Source organism: Chiloscyllium plagiosum, unplaced genomic scaffold (genome assembly GCF_037043375.1).
Source record: "Chiloscyllium plagiosum isolate Xiang-an unplaced genomic scaffold, Cpla_swu_hap1 HiC_scaffold_18, whole genome shotgun sequence".
NCBI lineage: Eukaryota > Metazoa > Chordata > Chondrichthyes > Orectolobiformes > Hemiscylliidae > Chiloscyllium > Chiloscyllium plagiosum.
The window spans coordinates 27,250,337-27,265,324 of record NW_028270156.1 but is presented as its reverse complement, the minus strand read 5'-3'; the positions used below and the strand labels follow the sequence as shown (position 1 = coordinate 27,265,324).

At 39.7% G+C, this 14,988-nt stretch overlaps 1 protein-coding gene across 2 annotated transcripts in view; it reads right to left on the bottom strand.

The window, feature by feature from the left end:
• LOC122557702 (doublecortin domain-containing protein 1-like) overlaps positions 1-14,988 on the bottom strand; it is a 554,199-nt gene that overhangs the window by 265,491 nt on the left and 273,720 nt on the right. For both annotated transcript variants that reach the window (XR_015760126.1, XM_087996361.1), the window contains exons 14-16: positions 8,286-8,403; positions 5,124-5,270; positions 1,562-1,683 (exon numbers count right to left, since the gene is read on the bottom strand). Coding sequence is in view for 1 of the 2 variants with exons in the window: in XM_087996361.1 (XP_087852487.1) it covers positions 1,562-1,683; positions 5,124-5,270; positions 8,286-8,403 (387 nt within the window). In the remaining variant the exon portion in view is untranslated. The remainder of the gene's footprint in view (positions 1-1,561; positions 1,684-5,123; positions 5,271-8,285; positions 8,404-14,988) is intronic.

The window sequence follows — 14,988 nt, the reverse complement described above, 5'->3', positions numbered from 1 at the left end:
CACTGGAGGTACTCTACAGCTGTTTCAAGAGAATCATACCAGATATGGAGGGATTGTCCTCAGAAAAGAGGTTGAACAGGTTGGTCCTATAGTCACTGGAGTTTGGAAGAATGAGAGGCAACCTTATGAATCTTAGGAGATATGATAAGATAGATGTGGAATAGCTTTCACACCTTCGTGGGAGAGTCTATGACTGGACAGCAAAATCTCAGAATAAGGGATATTCTATCCAGAGATGCAGGAGACTTTCTTCTCTAAGGGTACTGAAATTCCCTATCGCAGAGAGTTGTAATGGTTTGGTAATTAAATATATTCAAGACAGAGATCGACACATTTATAATTAGGAAGGAAATCATGGGCTAATGGGGAAAAGGCAGGAAAGTGGAGTTGAGGATTATCAGATCAGCCATGATCTCACTGAATTAGACAGGCAGAAGGCTGGAAGGACACAGCAAGCCAGGCAGCATCAGGAGGCGCAGAAGTCAACATTTTGGTTGTAACCCTTCTTCAGGACTGGGGGTGGGTGTGGGAGAGCTGCAGATAAAGGGGGTGGTGGGAGCAGGGTGGTGAAATGGGGATAGGTGAAGCCAGGTAGAGGGTACGACCTGGTTGGTCAATGGGAGGAATGAATCCAGTTGGTGGCTGAATGGCAGAGTAGACTTGATAGGCTAAATGCCCTACTTATGCTCCAACATACCCAAGAGCAATATTAATAATGGACTAACACTAGGATGTGTGACCAACCATTTTAACCACCAAAAATATTCTGAGTAAGAAAAACATAATGTTATTAAAACAGCTTAAAAAATGAAAATGTTTGGCATTTTTGGTTTGAAAGATGCTTTTATATCTTCTTTCTTTCTTCCAGTTTATTGAAAAGTAATAATAGTCACCACTAAGGACAAGTGTGACTAAACTGATTTGATGATTTTTCTTTGCATGAATCCCTTTCCGAGTTTCTGGACATCAACAGATTGCATAGTGAGTGCTGGAGAAATCACAATTGCGAAAAAAAAAGTTTACAGGTGAGGAAACTAATAGGAGACATCAGAAAGTAAAAAAAAAGTTTTAAAAAATCTATAACTCTTCCCAGATAACGCACACATTTTAAGTACTTGAATGTTAATTCAATGGCATCAAACTGATAATGCCACAGATCAAAGTTCAGTGAACATTACCGCTCGTGAGAATATTTGATGGGGATGACATTTCTCTGTCACTATTTTAATTAAGGTACTAAGCCAGTGCCAACTCAATTAAAAGAGTGAATGAAAGAAAGTAACCCATGGCCAGACAAAATAGAGTATGCATTTGTTCAAACTGCCAATATTAATTTTTACCCTCCATTATTATAAATTTAACACAGGAAGGCATTTAAACATCATGCTTTTAATTCAAATTTTTCAGGAGTAATCTTATTACAATGAAGTCAGAAATTAATGGTTAATTTCAACAATATAGATTCTGCCGTAATGTTGTGTGTGTGTTTTTTTTTAAATTATATAGTATGCATGGCATATCAAACAGATTTAATGATTATGCTTGTAAAGAAACATCATACCTTTTCTGCACAACTAACGTATAACCTTCAAACTCCACATTACCCACACTCTTCAACCGGATGGGTTGATCACTGACAGCAAGGCAGAGTTGGGGAACAGCACGACATATGATCATTCCAGCCTTTGCATCCATTGCACAAAGAGATGAATAGCAGAAAAGAAGATGATATGGTGAGGTCATTATGTTCCAATGGGTTAAAGCATCAATATTCTCAAAGTGAAGCTCCACATTCAACTGTAAACTGTAACTTCTGACACTATTACTTAGGCACTGGAGTACAGAATAAAATTTCAGAAATTTGCCAATGATATCAAACTTGGTGGCATGATCGTCAAGAGGATGATACCAATTATCCGCAATTTGTCATCAGTGGACTGGGAGAATAGGCCGACAAATGCCAGATGGAGGTTAATACAGAATTGTAAAGCAATACATTTCAGCAAAAGGTGTACTAAGAGACAATATAAATTTCATTGTCCATGAGATATTGGTTAATAAATCATATGGCGTCTTGGGCTTCATTAAGAGAGATATTGTGTACAAAAGCAGGGAAGTTATACAAAACATTCCTAAAGTTCTGGCTAGGCCACTGACAGACTATTCCAGTTCTGTTTACTACAATTCAAGAATGGTATAAAGATCTTTAAAAGATTACATTTACAAGGATAGTCTCATGGATGAGGGTTTTTAGCAACAGGGCTAGCTTGGAGAAGCTGGGATTGCTTTCTTTAGACCAAAGTCAAGGGGAGATTTGATCAATGAGTACTAGATTATGGCAGTTTTTGATAAGATAGACTAAGCTGATCCAATTAATGAAGAACAACAGGACAGTGATTTGAAGTTAAAGGCAAGATATGTAGTGAGGATGTGAGGAAGAACAAGGGGTTATTACTTAAAAATCAAGGACAGAGAATAGCTAACTTTTTTTGTGTCTTAGAAGGTTATGAATCTTTGGAACTACCTTTCTGCAAAGGTGGTGGAAGTAGAGACTTTAAATACTTTGAAGGCTGCACTTTCCTTAGGTTATATTGCCTTTTCCTACACATAATGGGACATATCATTTCGTAATTGACTCAATGACTGCCAAAAATCGCTGTTTTAATGTGGCTATTAAGCCAAGTGGAAAATTTGCCCACATTCTCAGATACTATAATCAGAAAACACCTGAACAATCCTGGAACCAAATAAAAAAATAAAGGATGAGAGAAAGCTAATTAAAAATATAAAAACTAGATATTTCTAAAAATATTTAAAGAATAGAGTTAATAAATGTCAATTACCAGGTAAGCGATACTGAGTATATTGTTGGAGCTGCAGGCTGGAAGTGCCCAGGCTCGGATGAGCATTATCCTTAGACCAAAGTCAAGGGGAGATTAGAAAGTGACTGATGAGATAGTTGATGCATTGGTTTTAATTTTCCAAAATTCCCTGGATTCAGGGATGGCCATACTAGGCTAGAAGATTGAAAAAGGAAGGGAGACAGAAAGCAGGAAACTACAGGCCAATTAGCTTAACATTTGTCATAGGGAAAATGTTGGAATTATTATTAAATAAATTATAATAGGGCAGTCAAATAAGTTCAAGGTAATCAGGTGGAGTCAAAATGCTTTAGTAAAAAAGAAATCATGTTCTACCATCCTATCGAAGTTCTTTGAGGAAGTATGTGCTAGAAGTGAAAGGGAAGCCAGCGAATACACTGGACTCATATCAAGAAGACATTCGATGAGGTGCCACAATAGGTTATTGCAGAATATGAATGCTCACTGTGTCGGAAGTAGTATATTGGCATCGATAGCAGATTGGCTGCCTAACGAGGAACAGGGAGTATGTATAAATTGGTCTTTATCAGGTTTGCAAGATATAAAATGTGCCACAGGGTTTGATGAGGGAGCCTCATATAAATGACTTCAATGAAAGGAAGGAAGGTTTGGTTATGAAATTTGCTGATGATTCAAAGATAATTAGGAAAGTAAGTTGTGAAGAGAACACAAGGAGGTTAGTTTTTAAAAAGTGGATGTGGTAAGTGAGTGGGCAACGGGGTAAATGGATACAGTGTGGGAAAAATGGGAAATTGCCCATTTTGGCAGGATGAATAAGAAGTACAATATCTAAATGGTATTAATGTAGAAGGATCTGGGTGTCTTTCTGCATGAAGTTCAAAATGTAAGCACACAGAGACGGCAAGTAATTAGGAGAGCTAATCGAATGTCGTCACTTGCGGCATTGGGAATTGAATATAAAGTAAAGAGGTTATGCTTCAGATACACAACGCATTAGTGAGATCGCATCTGGAGTACACTGCACAATGTTGGTCACCATATTTAAGGAAGGATATCAATGCACTGGAGGAAGTTCGAGAAGGCTTATTAGATAAATATCTAGAATGAGCAAGTTGTCTTCTGAAGAACAATTGGGCAGGCTAGGCTTGTATCTGCTTGAATTTAGAACAGTCAAGAGGTTACTTGATTAAAACATACATGATCCTTAAGAGTCTTGACAGGGTAGGCTTGAAAATGTTTCCTCTTATAGGAGAATCTAGAAAAAAGGGTCTCTGCTTAAAAATCAAGGACAGACATTAGGTAACATTTTTTTTCTTTCTTGGAAGGACGTAAGTCTTTGGAACTACCTTTCCGCAAAGGTGGTGGAAGCAGAGACCTGGAATTATTTGAAGGCTATAATCTCCTTAGGTTATGTTGCCTTCTCCTACTCATAACGGAACATATTATTTCATATATGGTTCACATTCTTAGTGACTGCCAAAGATCCCTGTTTTAATGTGGCTATTAAGCCATTTGGAAAATATGTCCTCATTCTCAAATACAATAATAAGAAAACATTTCCCCTGCAATTCTAGTTGCTTTTAAACTTATGCTATCCAAACTCAACTTGTTGATTTATTTATTTAGTCATGGGATTGCTGGCTAGGCTGGCATTTATTACCCATCCCTAATTGCCCAAGGGCAGTTAAGAGTCAACATTGCTGAGAGTTTGGAGTCATGTGTCGGCCAGCCGAGGGTGAGGACGGCAATTTCCTTCCCTTAAAGAACATTAGTTAACCAGATGAGTTTTACGCCAATGGCTTTATTGTCATCATCAGATGAAATTCAATTCAAATCTCACTGTCTGCCATGACAGGATTCGAACCCACATCCCCAGAATATTATATGATTATATACAAGAAGATTATAAGCATTGCAGGGTTTCGAATAAAACTATTCAACAAAATTTGTAATTTTGTTTTCATAATGGTTCCTTTATCAAATTATTTCTTGTGGAATGGTTTACAACATTCAAGGAGGCTATTTAGTCCATGGTGTCTATGTTGGCTGCCTACTGGAACAATTAAAAATGAATCCCATTGTCCCCATCTCCCTGAAAATACACAACATCCTCAAGTTAAGTTAGTTTACTTTATTTTACTCTCCTCAGGGCAATTTTAAGATGTCTCACGTGTGATATATTGTCCCTCTTTACAATATTTCAGGCAATAATGTGGGATGTTTCAGCCTTTTTAAACCTGGATCTAATCAACAGAATATATTATTTGACTGGTTTTGTACCTTTGCAATAACCCATATATAAGAGAAAGTCCACTTTGATGCTCCTTCTGAAATCTTGTTTCTCTTTTGCTCCTTTTTAATGGAAGCAGCTTTCTCAGATCTGTTTTCAATAGTAATAGAAGGGTACACGACCAGTTGTGGATCATTCTATTTGCAAATCAAAGCATGAAACAATATTAAATTGGTATTCTTCTTAATGTTTTCATCATCTATTTTTACTGGCTTTCACCTCCATGCTCTTTCCGAATATTTTAGCTCTAGTTTTCAATCTTTCTTAACTTCCATTTCAAATGACACTTGTCAGCCACAGTGAAGATAAACACCATGAAGTAGTGTTGTTTATAGCTCAGAAGACACCAAACAACAAGTCAAAGCACAAAATACCACAGTTTTACAATCAGACAAACTGCTGGAGGCAGCAGCTTGGAGCTCCACAGCAGTACAGACTAATTATGAGCTTATTTTTCCAGGAGAGAAAAGAAACATTGAAATACTTGTAAATAGGAAAAAAGGAGTCAAAGCTAGTTGACATGGGGTAACACAACGCATAATTGTATCAGCAGGCATTTTGCTATTGGCAGTACTATTTAAAAAGGGCAAATCCTCTATTATAGCTAAGCTTTAACTCTTTAAAGCTACAATTTTCCATGCATGCTTTATAGTTGCAATATAGTAAGTCGAGAGTGTGGTGCTGGGAAAGCACAACAGGTCAGGCAGCATCTGAGGAGCAGGAGAATTGACATTCAGGCATAAGCTCTTCATCCATCGAACTCATTAATCTGGGAGCGTTGAGGAATGAAGGTGAGGGGTATCCTTATTTTGATGACCAAATATATTTCTGAAAATGTCTTCTGTTATAGAATGTTTGTTGTAACATATGCATCTTTGCTGTCACTTAATTCAAAGTGAATAGCTTAAACCATGCTGGCTTTGTAGTGATCCTAAACTTGAATGCTCTCTTTGCTAATTGATTTTGGGTGAATTAGGTGAGATACAGTGCTATGTAACAGAGTACAATGTCAAGCATTCATCCCTGTCATTCAACTAAAGCCTGGGTTTCTGATCTGAATTCTACTGTTGGGGAGAGACAAGGCCCATTGTCATAACATAGCAGGAAAGATTAATGAGCCAATCATTCACAACTGATTGCTGGATCTGATAAGGACTATGAAAAAACTGACAAATAGTCATTTTGTGGTATAGAACTTGGGTGTTGCTGAATGTCAAAACATTTTGTTTTGCATCTTAAGAACAATTTGTGAGAAATACCAAAGAAAAGGGAAACCAACATTTATACTGTATCAGCGGAAAATCCTGATTGATTGGCAAGTGGACTCAGATTGGTAGAGGTACAACTATGGAGAATGGACCAGTTAATGATGAATGACAGCTAATTACCAAGCCTTGTTTGTATTTTAAAACAAAGTAGGATTACACTGATCGGTCAAGGCATTGTCCTGAAAAATGAACCAGCAAATGGCTGTCACCTATTTCATTGAGTTAGAACAAGTAGTTTGTACATTTTTTTTTCTGCCTGCCAAGAACAGGGATCTGTGCACAAATATATGTGGCTTCTAGTGCTAGAAAGTGCACAATGCTGAGAGCCCAACAGATTATCTTAAATTGATGGTCAGCATAATTATTGTACACTCTGGATTTAGCAAGTATTGCCTAGTCTTGGAATCACATCTAATGTTGGACACTATGTTGTGGGTTCTGCATATCCCTTCAGCAGTTCACAACAAGTAACTATACCCAACCATCCTGTGTTCACAAAACTGAACAAAATTGATAATCTGTTTCTTTTCTTGGGGTAATTCCTTGATCAGAGTCAAACTGCCTGGTTTAGAATTGAAACAAAGCTTGGCAGTTTACTGTCAGACATTATTAAATGATGCATTCTTATGGTAATTTTTCGGTCAGTGTTTATTTGACAATCAGTTAGCAATCTCCTCTGACATAGTTTCAATGTTGTTTTCTTTTTACGGGAATTTCTTGTGAGCTGCTCTGATGAATGCAAGATGTAAAGTGTTGACAAAAGGTGTGTTTTTCTGAGCTGACAACTGATGTACCATCTTTTGGAGAGACACCGTGGTGGAAGTAGGTCAATAGGAGATATGTGCACCAAGAAATAAGATAAAGCATCTTGAAGAGGAGAGGGGTCTATTCCTTTAACAAAGGGTTGATGACAGTCTGTCTGAGTAAACTGGACAAGCTTCTGCCCTTTCCACTCAAACATTGGAGAGACACTAGTTGGACAGAATGGCTCAACCCCAGATCTACACCAAAAGTACCAGAAGAATCTGTCTGCCTTATTCAACGGAGGTTCCCTTCCATTAAATGTGAAATTTCTGCTAGGGTCTGCGTTGGAGGGCACACATCCCCACACACACACGATAAGTTTTTCTTATAGGAATGGATGAAGTCACTAGTAAGAGAGTGAATATATCTCATCATTTCATCCATCCGCTCTGCTGTTTCTGACAAAGCTAGGAAGAATAAAAACAAATCTCACAGCATGAGATCTCATGTTGTCTTATATTTTAAATTATTCAACATAGCCCAGATCTGATTCTGCACACAGATATTTCCACCTGATCCTTTCACCAATGAATGCTATCAGATTTTGGGTTTTCCCAGAACAGGGAAGGTTTGGTAGCCAAAATCAGAGTTAATACATCAGTCATCTATACAACAAGTAATGCAAATCAAAGGCTTTAATTTAACCCTACCTTCCAATGTTTTGCACATATCAAACAGTTACAACAACATTATTAACCATGCAAGTGTGACAACACATTTACTGATATTAATAATCAATACTGCGGCTATAAACTGTCCTCTTCCAAAACAGTCCCTGAGTAAACATTTCTGCAAAATGTCTTGAAGGTGGCGAGTGCTTGTAGGTTTAAGAAACAGGGATATTAGCACTGAAGGTGAAGTTTGGGTCATGCCCTATTTCCTGCACACCCTCTAAAATGTATTTAGGATGTGCCAACACAGGCATAGATTAAATATACCTAAACCAATTGCCTTAGCACTGACCCAATGCTTCAGTTAAGTCAATGAAATAGCACTGAATGTTTTCAACTCAAGTGTAATAAATATCACAAAGAAAATTCTGCCAGATTTGGTCAACAGTTAAGCCAGAGTAGTACCTACTTTCCATTGAAGGAAATGATAATTCCTTGTCATATCCATCTTTTCATAACCGGATTGATACGAGCGTGCCCAGTCATAGTTGTCCGGGAATTCTGTGCACACTTCCCAAGTCTCACATCTATAAAGTCAATCACACATTAAATTTTGTGCATTACAACAACCTAATTTTAAACTACAAGTCTTTTTCATAATTTTTAAATTTCAATTTATGACTGCTTTTCCTTCAGGAAGCACAACAACAAACAACTAGAATATTCCCAGGCAGAGCTGTTTGAATGAAATCTTCTTACGAGAAAGAAATAACTAAAGTTTCATTTTCGAGTTCTTACTGCCTCAATTTAATATCAACTTCATGATTTTGATGTCCGGTTACAGGGTTCTGGATGAAATGCAAACATTTAATGACCATACACAAGTAATCATATTCTTACAATTATCCACTAGCCTCACACACTGCTTCATTCACCACACCCTCTTTCAATTCCTGTCAATACTGGCCTCACACCACTGTACTACATTTAGCACTGTTGCAAGTCTCACTCACGACTCAGTTTGCGTGCGTGCGTATGTATACATACACACACACAAACACACTAGGCATATCACCCAAAGACATTGCACCAAAGTCACTGACTTATTTCTCTCTCTATTGCAGGAGACAATAACCTATAGAACAACTGGAGGCATTTGGAAGCACCAGCACACCAATATGGACACATTGTCAAAGCAGTTACCCAATCTGCATGTGGTTTCCAACAATGTATATGAGCAGCAAATACAGCAGACGAAATTGAAAGAAAACCAATAAGTCCTCAAGTCTCAATCTCTTCAAAACCTAGTTCCTGGAAGAATCTTAAATTTGACTGAAGTGTCCAAGTATGAGTATCATCTTGCTGTGCCTTCATCACTACTAAAAGGAACTCTGATACATAAGTCAACTGCAGCTGCCTGAATGAGCCCCTTTGAAGAAAGAAAGAGTTTCATTTGACACTGATTTGCTGGAATTAGGCAAAAATTACATGAATTAAGTCCATATCCTGATCTTTAAGTTACCCTCTATTACATCCATTTCCCTTTCCTACTTTTCCTTTTTTAAAAAAAGTATTTCTTCTTTGTACACCTTTTTGTTTTGTTATTTATTCATGGGATGAAAGCATCACTCACTGGGCCAACATTTTTTTAATATATTATCCATTCCTAATAACCAGAGGGCAATTAAGAGTCAATCGCATTGCTGTGGATCTGGAATCAGATGTAAATGAGATCAGATATCAGCCTGGAAGGCCTTCTGACTTTGCAAAGAGGCTTTCTCTCCTCCATTCTAATTTCTGCAGCAGCAACGCTAGCGATGTAGCAAATTTCCTTCTGTAAAGAATGATCACCAATGAATTAGATGGGTTTTTGTGACAACGGTGATTATATGGTTGCAATTAGGGAGACTTTTTTTTAAATCCTGTAATTAGTTTTTATAATTCAAGTTTTTCACCACCCACAGGAATTTGAACTCATGCCTTCAAAGGTTATCCAGGCTCTGGATTACTCATCTAATGGCATTACCATGATGTCACCTATTCATTCATTGTGGAGAAAGTGAGGACTGCAGATGCTGGAGATCAGAGCTGAAAATGTGTTGCTGGAAAAGCGCAGCAGGTCAGGCAGCATCCAATGAGAATCGACGTTTCAGGCATGAGCCCTTCTTCAGGAATCATGAAGAAGGGCTCATGCCCGAAACGTTGATTCTCCTGCTCCTTGGATACTGCCTGACCTGCTGCGCTTTTCCAGCAACACATTTTCAGCTATTCATTCATTGTGACCATCATGCCCCAGGTTTGAATGCATGAGTAAACCAAACTTCTGTTTTAAATATTAAATAAAAAGAGTTTGTTAGTGGTCACCTAAATGAATTGGACTACAGATATTGGAAATGTAGTGGGAAAGCCAAGGATGCAAAAGCCAGCTAAGTCAGAGCTTCCTGGACTAAAAACACAGTCAGGACAAAACCCAGAGCTCAAAAGGCCAAGAAAGACCCGAAAGAGCCAGAAGTGGTCAGGAGATATTCCATAAAGGCTGGACAAACCAAATAGTTTCAGTACAGCCCTGCAACCCTGCAAAAGGCTGGAAAACATTCAGAGACCTGCAGGAGGTAAAGGAACCTTGTCAGGAGTAAGGCGGAACAGGGAAGCTCCCTTCTTTTTTAAAAGAAAGGTGAAATCGGTACTATAACATTAAAAAGGACTCAATAAAAGTACCTATAGAATTCATAAAGACCTAGAGCCTATGACCCTGAATAAACAAGAAGTCTGGCTAAGTGAAACCTTTCTTCCACATTTAGAAGGATATAAGGAAAGGTTCCCAAACAGACACCCAATTGGTGTCACTTGGAGGTCGCCACTGATGATGTTACCTAGCCAGGTAATGAAACGTCTGGATATCAAACCTACAGCTCAGCGAGCAAACCTACACCCTAAACACCCCATTGGCAAGGGAATGGCCTCCCTTGGTTTTAAAAGAAACTAGGGTTTCTGCTTGATGAGCAAGGTGCCTTACCCAGTGAAAGGCCACCAGGTAGATCCACCAAAGCTAACTCAACACATGTGAGCCGGGTGTCCCCAAAGATATGGGACAGCACAAGAAGACAGAAAGGTCTCAAAACTGGCAGAAAAGTTATTAAAAAGGAGAGCATCCAAGAAAAACAGGAGGGTCTGGATACCCCACCATTTTCCCAACCTTAGACAGAGAATAGGGAAGTTCTGATTGACACTCAGTTAATGAGGGAGATGTCTCACATGGTTGAATTGCCACAGGGTAGTATAGCAATAGCAAGTAGGCTCCAGAGGGCAGTAGCATTCCAAATATTATGGGTCAGTTTGTGGACCAAGCCTTCTCTAAAATAACAGAAAATAGTTCCAATGCAGGAATAAACCCAGAACCAAATCAACTGGTTTCCAGAAGGTGGACATACCCGAGGGCAGTTAGGTACAGTGTGTTGAGAAGGAGGAACTGAAGGCTTCTCCAAGGTTGCCAGACATCAGAATCTTAAATTTTAAATATCCTGTTTGATTTGGCTACCTTGCTCAGGATAGTTATTGAAATCCACCAAGGTACCCAAGTAACAGTCCATGGCATGAGCATGGAAGAACCCCCATGAGTATATCGCAAGTGACACCAGCTGTGCCCTGACAAGCTGGCACAGGTCACACAGGAAATCCAGAAAAACACAGACACTGAAATAGTTGAACTCAGCTAGAGCTTCCCCATGGCACTAACCCCAAAAAGGCTCCACATGTACCACCGGAAATTCAATACAAGAGTAGACTCCATGCCAAGTCCATGTGCTGAGGTTTTACAGATAAGGTTGGCCACTCAGTCTATCCTTTTAAGGAGTGAGTTTTACTGAGGTACAGACAAGTTTCCATAACTCTCAGAATGAGAGAAAACTCAGCCTTTGTCATCCTGGCAGGCCTGTACCAGAGTAAGGTCGTACTCTTTGGCCTTAGAAAAAATGTTCAGCAGCTTGCCAGAGGCTGACAAATCAACTGGACTGAGACTTTTTGCAGATTAGCTGGGTGACTTTACTTGAGAAAGGATGTACTGGCATTGGAGAGGTGCAGAGGAGGTTCACTAGGTTGATTCTAGTTGAGGGGGTTGGCTTATGAGGAGAGATTGAATAGACTGGGAATATATTCATTGGCTTTCAGAATAATGAGGGGGGATCTTATAGAAACACCTAAAATTACGAAGGGAATAGATAAGATGGAAGTAGAGAGGATGTATCCACTGGCAGGTGAAATTAGGACAAGAGGGCGTAGCCACAAGGTTAGAGGGAGCAGACTGAGGATTGAATTGAGAATGAACTTCTTCGCCCAGAGGCTTGTGAATCTATGGAATTCCATGCCCAGTGAAGTAATTAATGCTACTTCAGTAAACATTTTCAAAGCTAAGTTAAATTTTTTTTTGAACAATAAGGGAATTAAGGGATACAGTGAGAGGGCAGGTAAGTGGATCTGAGTCCATGAAAAGATCAGCAATGATCTTATTGAATGCAGAGCAGGCTTGAAAGGCCAGATGGCCTCCTCCTGCTCCTAGTTCTTATGTTCTTATGTTACAGCATAAGAAAATCACAGCAGGTGTAGAACAAGGAGTAACCAACAAGATTCCACAAGGCTGAGGATTCTGGATAATCTAAGATGGAGGATAGGAAAAATTTCTAGCTGTACAGGGTGCTCCTTTTTTGAGATATTTTAGGTGGAGGTGATTTCCTCTAATTCCAGGAGCAGCAATTACTGTTTTATATGCTGTTGCATTGTTTTGGAACTATGGAGGGAAAAAAAAGTCAAAACAACGGTACTTTTAAAAGGGATTACTTAGATTACTTACAGTATGGAAACAGGCCCTTCGGCCCAACAAGTCCACACCGACCCGCCGAAGAGCAACCCACCCAGACCCATTCCCCTACATTTACCCCTGTCCCTAACACTACAGGGGAATGGGTCTGGGTGGGTTGCTCTTCGGCAGGGGATTGAGCATGGCCAATTCACCTAACCTGCACATTTTTGGACTGTGGGAGGATACTGGAGCACCCGGAGGAAACCCAAGCAGACACGGGGAGAATGTACAAATTCCACACAGTCAGTTGCCTGAGGCGGGAATTGAACCCAGGTCTCTGGCGCTGTGAGGCAGCAGTGCCACTATGCCGCCCAGAGAGGACAGACAAAGCTAGCACGTGGTCAGGCCAATGCCGGAGAGAGAGAGAGAGAGAGAGAGAGAGAGAGAGAGAGAGAGAAAAAGAAACCCACACTGCTAACTGGCACAGCAGTGAACCTGCGCAGTTACTGCCTTTCCTGTTTGAATTCATGTATCACTGGACATTGGAGTGCATCGAGGAAAATTAACAAATCAGTGAAACTCACAACTGATTTTGGAGAAATCTATTTGGGAGAGGTCAAAGCACAGAAACAGATAAGTGATTAGTTTTAAGTACAGCCATGGTGCAAATCGACAGTAGTGAGTTGTTTTTTTTTCTTGATTATATGTTTTATTGAGATATGTCTCTTTATTAAAACTTAAAAATATAAGCCATAAGTAAGCCTGGGACAGTGTTTTGTTGAGGAATAAGATGGTGCTATTTTCTGGGTCTGTAGATTGGAAGAAGCAAAAAATGGCCCTTAATAGTGATATGCTCTTCTTGTTGAATGTGGGAATTTAGGGAGAGTTTATGTATTACTGAGGATTATATCTGCAACAAATGCTATTAATTGCGAATCCTATCAGATCAAATGGATCAGTTGGAGTGACAGTGAGAGGCAATGAAGAATTTGCAAGAACAAGGGGGTGTGATGGATGGCAGTTATGCAAATGGGGCAAAGTCGCTGATGTCACATAGATGGGTTAACTCCAGGAAAGGTAAGAGAGACAGGCAAGTAGTGCAAGAGTCTTCTGTGGCTATCCCCATTACAAATATGTATGCTGTTTTGGAAATTATAGGGGGTGATGGATTCTCAGGGGAATGTAGCACGAACAGCTAAGTTTCTTGATATCAAGACTGGCTCTAATGCAATGAGGGGTACTTTGGATTCCAAGAGATCGATTGTGTTAGGGGACACTCTAGTCCAAGGCACAGACAGATGTTTCTGTGGCCAGCAGCGAAAAAATCAAAATGGTGTGTTGCCTCCCGGATGCCAGGGTCAAGGATATCTCAGAGAGGGTGCAGAATATTCTCAAGGGAAAAGAGGGCCCAGCAGTAGGTCATTGTACACATTGGAACCAACAACATAGGAAGGGAGAAGGATGAGATTCAGAAGGGAGAATGGAGAGAGTTCGGCAGGAATTTAAAAAGGAGGTCCTCGAGAGTAATAATATCTGGATTACTCCCGGTGCTACGAGCTAGTGAGGGTAGGACTAGGAGGATGGAGCAGATGAATGCATGGCTGAGGAGCTGGTGTATGGGATTTTTTTGGATCATTGGAATTTCTTCTGGGGTAGAAGTGACCTGTACAAGAAGGACGGATTGCATCTGAATTGGAAAGGGACTAATATATACTGGCAGGGAGATTCGCTAGGGTTGCTTGGGAGGATTTGAGTTAGTAACGTGGGGGGTGTGACCCAGGGAGATAGTGAGGAAAGAGATCAATCTGAGACTGGTACAGTTGAGAACAGATGTCAAGTAATCAGGGCAGGCAGGGACAAAGCAGAGAACAAGGTAGGACTGATAAATTAAACTGTATTTATTTCAATGCAAGAGGCCTAACAGGGCAGGCAGATGAACTCAGGGCATGGTTACGAACATGGGACTGGGATATCATAGCAATTACAGAAACGTGGCTCAGGGGTAAACAGGACTGGCAGCTTAATGTTCCAGGATACAAATGCTACAGGAAGGATAGAAAAGAAGGCAAGAAAGGAGGGGGAGTGGCATTTTTGATAAGGGATAGCATTACAGCTATACTGAGGGAGGATATTCCCGGAAATACATCCAGGGAAGTTATTTGGGTGGAACTGAAAAATAAGAAAGGGGTAATCACATTATTGGGATTGTATTATAGACCCCATAATAGTCAGTGGGAAATTGAGAAACAAATTTGTAAGGAGATTTCAGTTATCTATAAGAATAATAGGGTGGTTATGTTAGGGGATTTTAACTTTCCAAACATAGACTGGGACTGCCATAGTGTTTAGGTTTTAGATGGAGAGGAATTTAATTGTG